General features: G+C 43.4%; 1 protein-coding gene across 1 annotated transcript in view; it reads left to right on the top strand.

Annotated features, from left to right (window-relative positions):
- Positions 1-4878, top strand: part of Dap3 (death associated protein 3) — a 30978-nt gene that overhangs the window by 14648 nt on the left and 11452 nt on the right. Inside the window, exon 3 of the mRNA XM_026789222.1 lies at positions 2715-2962. Coding sequence (XP_026645023.1) covers positions 2715-2962 — 248 coding nt within the window. The remainder of the gene's footprint in view (positions 1-2714; positions 2963-4878) is intronic.

Below are 4878 nucleotides of genomic sequence, written 5' to 3'. Positions count from 1 at the left end.
GCTCCAAAGCCACAGAGAAACCCTTGTCTCGAAAAACCAAAAAAAAAAAAAAAAAAGACATAAGGAATCCATTTTGTTAGCTTCTTATTTACTGAAGAAGAAAACTACCTAAGAAGTCATCAGAGTGCTGTAGAAATGTAGAAATAGCGCCACCTTGTGGCGCTGGAATGATTTAGTTACTGTTATTTATGTATCTACTTGTTTGTCTGCATGTGTATCTGTGCATTTGTGCATTCCTGGTGCCTGTGGAGGCCAGAGAGGATGCAGATCACCTGGGACCGGAGTTCCAGGTGTTGTGAGCTACCATGTGAGTGCAGGAATAAACCAGAGTCTTCTGGAAGAGCTGCTGGTGCTTTCAACCACCGAGCCATGTCCCCAGCTCCCTAGCCTATTGTTTGATTTTGGTTTTGGTTTTGGTTTTGGTTTTGTTTTCAGGACAAAGTTTCTTTGTCCTGGCTGTCTTGGAACTCACATTAGTTCACCTGCTCTGCTTCCCAAAGGCTTGCATCACCACTGCCTGGCAGTTTTCTACAATTTTAAAAATGTATTTATTATTGATGTATATGATGTATATAGAGGGTTGTACCTGTGGAAATGAAGATGATGAGTTCTTTCACTTTTATGTGGACTCTGGGAATCTGTGCCAGATGTGGTGTGCATGCCTGTAATTCCTGCACTGAAATGCTGAGTCCAGAACATTGAAAGCTTGAGACACTAAGCTCTACTAAAGCACAAAAATAGTAAAAACCCAGAGACAGATATTGGGGTTCAACCTAAAGGTCAGAAAAGCAAAACAGCCAGCCACTGGCTCTTACCTCAACCTCATGGCGATACTGCCTCTCAGAATCTCAGAATGAAACTGAGAGCTGCCTCCTCCTGTTTTATAATCTTCTCTGGTTCTGGGATTAAAGGTGTGCACCATTAATCCCTGGTTTCTATGGCAACTAATGTGGCTACTGGAAGTAAAGGTGTGTGTCATTGCTGCCTGGTCTGTACGGCTGGCCAGTGTGGCTGTTCTACTTTTCTGTTCTTCCAGCACGCTTTATGTGTTAAAATACAAATGAAATACCACTTCATTTGACAACTTGCGTCCAATCCCTGGGCCCCACAAGATGGGAGACAGACGGTTGGATTTATGTGAATTGAAGGCTAGCCTAGTCTGCAGTTCCAGGCCACCTAGGAATGAGATCCTGTCTAAAAAGTAAAAGAAAACTTTATTGAAAACAAAAGATGACAAAAAGAATAGAGATTTTGAAATAAAGCTTGGTTGTGATCTTCAGTAGGATTTTTCAGAGAGTGATTAAACACCTGCCCAAAACCAGTCTGGGGAGGGGAGGGTTATTCCAGCTCACAGCTCTCAGGCCACATCTGTCACTATACTCTGGAAGTTGCCAGGACTTATAAGGCATCTCCCCCGGCTATACACTCAAATTCCCTTTTCTGTTCCTCTTGAATTCATATCCTAATCTCATACCTGGAATCATTTCACGCCTTTGTAAGACTCGGGGACTCTTCGTTAGGAAGCATCTCATCCAGCCCTCGCTGGACTTGGGCTCCTGGCCCTACTGAATGCTGGTTTATAGACATGCATCCCCATGTGCTGTGCATGGAAATTTCCCTTAGGATTTTCCTGTATTTGTCTCCAAAGATCCCATCTGTTTCTCCTACCACCATTCTGTGAGTTCCTGAGTGTGGTTCACTTAGCTTTTTGCTTAGCTGGACACTACATAGTCCCTCAATTCCATGTCACTAATGAAAGGTTGTTAGTTTGTGGGCCATCATTATAGGCAGATACGGCACACGCCTTTACTCACAGCACTGGGGCAGAGGCAGCCAGACCTTTAGAGTTGAAGGCCAGACTCTGTCAGAAAGAAAGGAAAGAGGGTATAACTTAACCCCTACATTCGGAAGGCAGAGGCAGCCAGACCTCTGAGTTCAGTGCCAGATACATCCTGTGAGTGAGCAAGAACCTTCTAGGGGAGCTTACGACCCTCCACACTGACGCACACTGCACTAACCCTCATGGTTGAGGGTTCATTTCTTATGCCTCAGAATGTTCCAATATTAGGAATCATGCATCACAGTGCAAGTGAATTAAACAAATTTCCTGAACTGAGCACCTGGGTACACCTACCCTGTGTTCCTAGCTTCTCAGAATGCTGAGATAGAGCAGTCACTGAGCCCAGAATGCAAGGCTTGCCCAGGCAGGTAAGCAAGACCTCAACTCAAAATAGTAAAGTGTGGCTAGGAGAGCTGGTTAGTCTCAGTAGTCAAAATAATAAGTGTGGCTAGGAGAGATGGTTAGTCTCAATAGTCAAAATAGTAAGTGTGGCTAGGAGAGCTAGTTAGTCTCAGTACTGGGGAAACTGAGACAGGCGTGTGATAAACTAGGGGCGAGTATGGTCTGGGACCCCCATCTCCCCGAAACAAAAACCGAGTTATTTTAGCTTATCAGTAGCTGCCCTGAACTCCTGAACAGTGGGACAGAAATCTTTGTTTCCATGTAGGACAGAGCCCTAGCCTAGCGATGTATGTGCTGAGACAGATCAAACGGATAATACTGTGACTAGATTCACTGAATTGTTAGGATCCATTTTGTATAGAACTAAAATGTATTTAATGTCATGTTTAGAGACATTGCTTGACTCCTCAGTGTGACAACAAGCATCTAAAAACCTCATGACTCTAGGACACTAAAAACTTTCCTTTTGTAGTTGGACCTGAGGTGTTTTTTACACGTGAGTGCCCAAGCACCTCAGAGCAATCCAGTTCCAGCTGAGCGTCCCAGAACTGTTTCCCGCACCAGTGACAGTGACCCGGTAAGTTGTGGGGGGGCTCCAGAGATTATATCCTGTGTTGCCGTGGACTTCTTTTCCACATCAGCAAACTGGTTCTCATACACTCAGATGACGGCCCGGGCGAGTCACTCAACCTGCAGTGCTGGGAAAAGAGAAAGTACAAAGTTAGTCTAAGTTTCTTCTAATGTGATTTGTTTGTTTGTTTAGTTGGTTTGGTTTGTTTTTCAAGATGGCTTCTCTATGTAACAGTCCTGACTGTCCTGGAACTCACTCTGTTGACCAGGCTGGCCTTGGACTCACAGAGATCCACTTGTCTCTGCCTCCCAAGTGCTGGGATTAAAGGTGTGCACCAGCACTAACTGGTCCTCTAATGTGATCTTAACAATGAATTCACCTGGTGCCATGAATCTTGCTGAATTAAGAATTGGCTAAATTAGCTGGGCATAGTGGTGCACACCTTTAATCTGCCTTTAATCCCAGCAGAGGCAAGGGGATTTCTGTTGAGCTCAAGGCCAGCCTGTCTCAAAACAAACAAACAAAAATTGCCTAAATCCAATTCCTTCTGAAAGAATTTTGGCACTAATTATTTAACTTTTAGTTGGGGCAGCTTTCCTTTAATGACCATTTGGTGTGTATTTTATTTTTTTTTAAAGATTTATTTATTTACTACGTATACAGTGTTCTGCTGGCACACCAGAAGAGGGTACCAGATTTTATTACAGATGAAAGGGTACCAGATTTTATTATAGATGGTTGTGAGTCACCATGTGGTTGCTGGGAATTGAACTCAGGTCCTCTGGAAAAACAGCTAGTGCTCTTAACCTCTGAGCCATCTCTCCAGCCCTTGGTGTGTATTTTAAACTTCAAAGTTGTTGTGGTTATGTTGTAGTAGAATCTTCGCTGTGGTAAGCACAGCAGGATAACCCTTGAGTAGTATGCTGAGGACCCAGGATTTGTCGTGTACTGGTGTCCAGAAGCTCACAAAAGCTGACATTTTCCTTTCCTGGCGTCTGGCGGCCGTGGTGCTCCTCGTTCTGGCTCACAGCCTGATGATAGCCTGGGTCCTGACTCTTCTCTGTGCCAGTGTTGAACCATCTCTTAAAAATGAAGTCAGTGGAGACCAGCCTGGTCTACAGAGCTAGTTCCAGGACAGGCTCCAAAACCACAGAGAAACCCTGTCTCGAAAAAAAAAAAAAAAAAAATTGAAGTCAGTGCAGGCCGTGCTTTCTTTAATGTGAAGGAAGCCATCAGCTTTTGTGTGTGTTTCTCCCAATCTGATTCTTCCCATCTTAATATGATGGTTGAAATTTAAAAAGATATACCTCTACCAAAACATAATTTTATCAGGGTATGTTTAGAATTTGTAGTTAACCTTCACTTGTTCTCACAGATGCAAAATGAAATAGAATAAATTAATGAAGTCACTCTAAAGTGTCTTTCACTGCTATTTTTCAAGTCCTTTAGGGTTTCTATGGAAACAGCATCATGCAGATGATCTTACCACATGTCTGAAGCATCTCTTCATAGCATGAAAGAATCCAGGTGGCAGAAATCATGTTGGTCCCCATCAATAATTGCTGAACAACTAACTTTTATTAGTCAGGCCACCAAATTTATATGATAACATACACTGGATTTGGTGATAGCAACACTTCATTAGATGTATTTGTTGTGGGAATGGATTTATGCCTGTGTCATATAGAGATCACAGAACAACTTTTGGGGATTGCTCTCCTTCCACCATGTGGTTCCTGTTTGGACCTCAGGTTGTCAAGCTTGGAGCAAGTGTGTTTACTCCCTGAGCCATGTTGCTGTCTCAGAAGCCTGTGTTTCCAGTGGAAATACAAGTGGCACTCTATGTAATTCCAGCAGTCAGGCAGCTACTGGAACGTTCAAGGCCAGCCTGGGCTTACTCTAAAAGAAATCCTTTCCTGCTCTGAGATGTTGCTGTTTGCCCCTGTGTGGCCTGGCAGGAGTCGCTGGCTGCTCTTTGTGGTGATTAGCTTATTTTTAGGCATGTTTTGATTTCAGGTTTTGTTTTGTTTTTTGGTTGTTGTGGTTTGTTTTTTTTTTTTTTTTT

Source organism: Microtus ochrogaster, unplaced genomic scaffold (genome assembly GCF_000317375.1).
Source record: "Microtus ochrogaster isolate Prairie Vole_2 unplaced genomic scaffold, MicOch1.0 UNK16, whole genome shotgun sequence".
Taxonomy (NCBI): Eukaryota; Metazoa; Chordata; class Mammalia; order Rodentia; family Cricetidae; genus Microtus; species Microtus ochrogaster.
The sequence above is the reverse complement of the archived record's forward strand: the minus strand, read 5'-3'. Positions and strand labels throughout refer to the sequence as shown.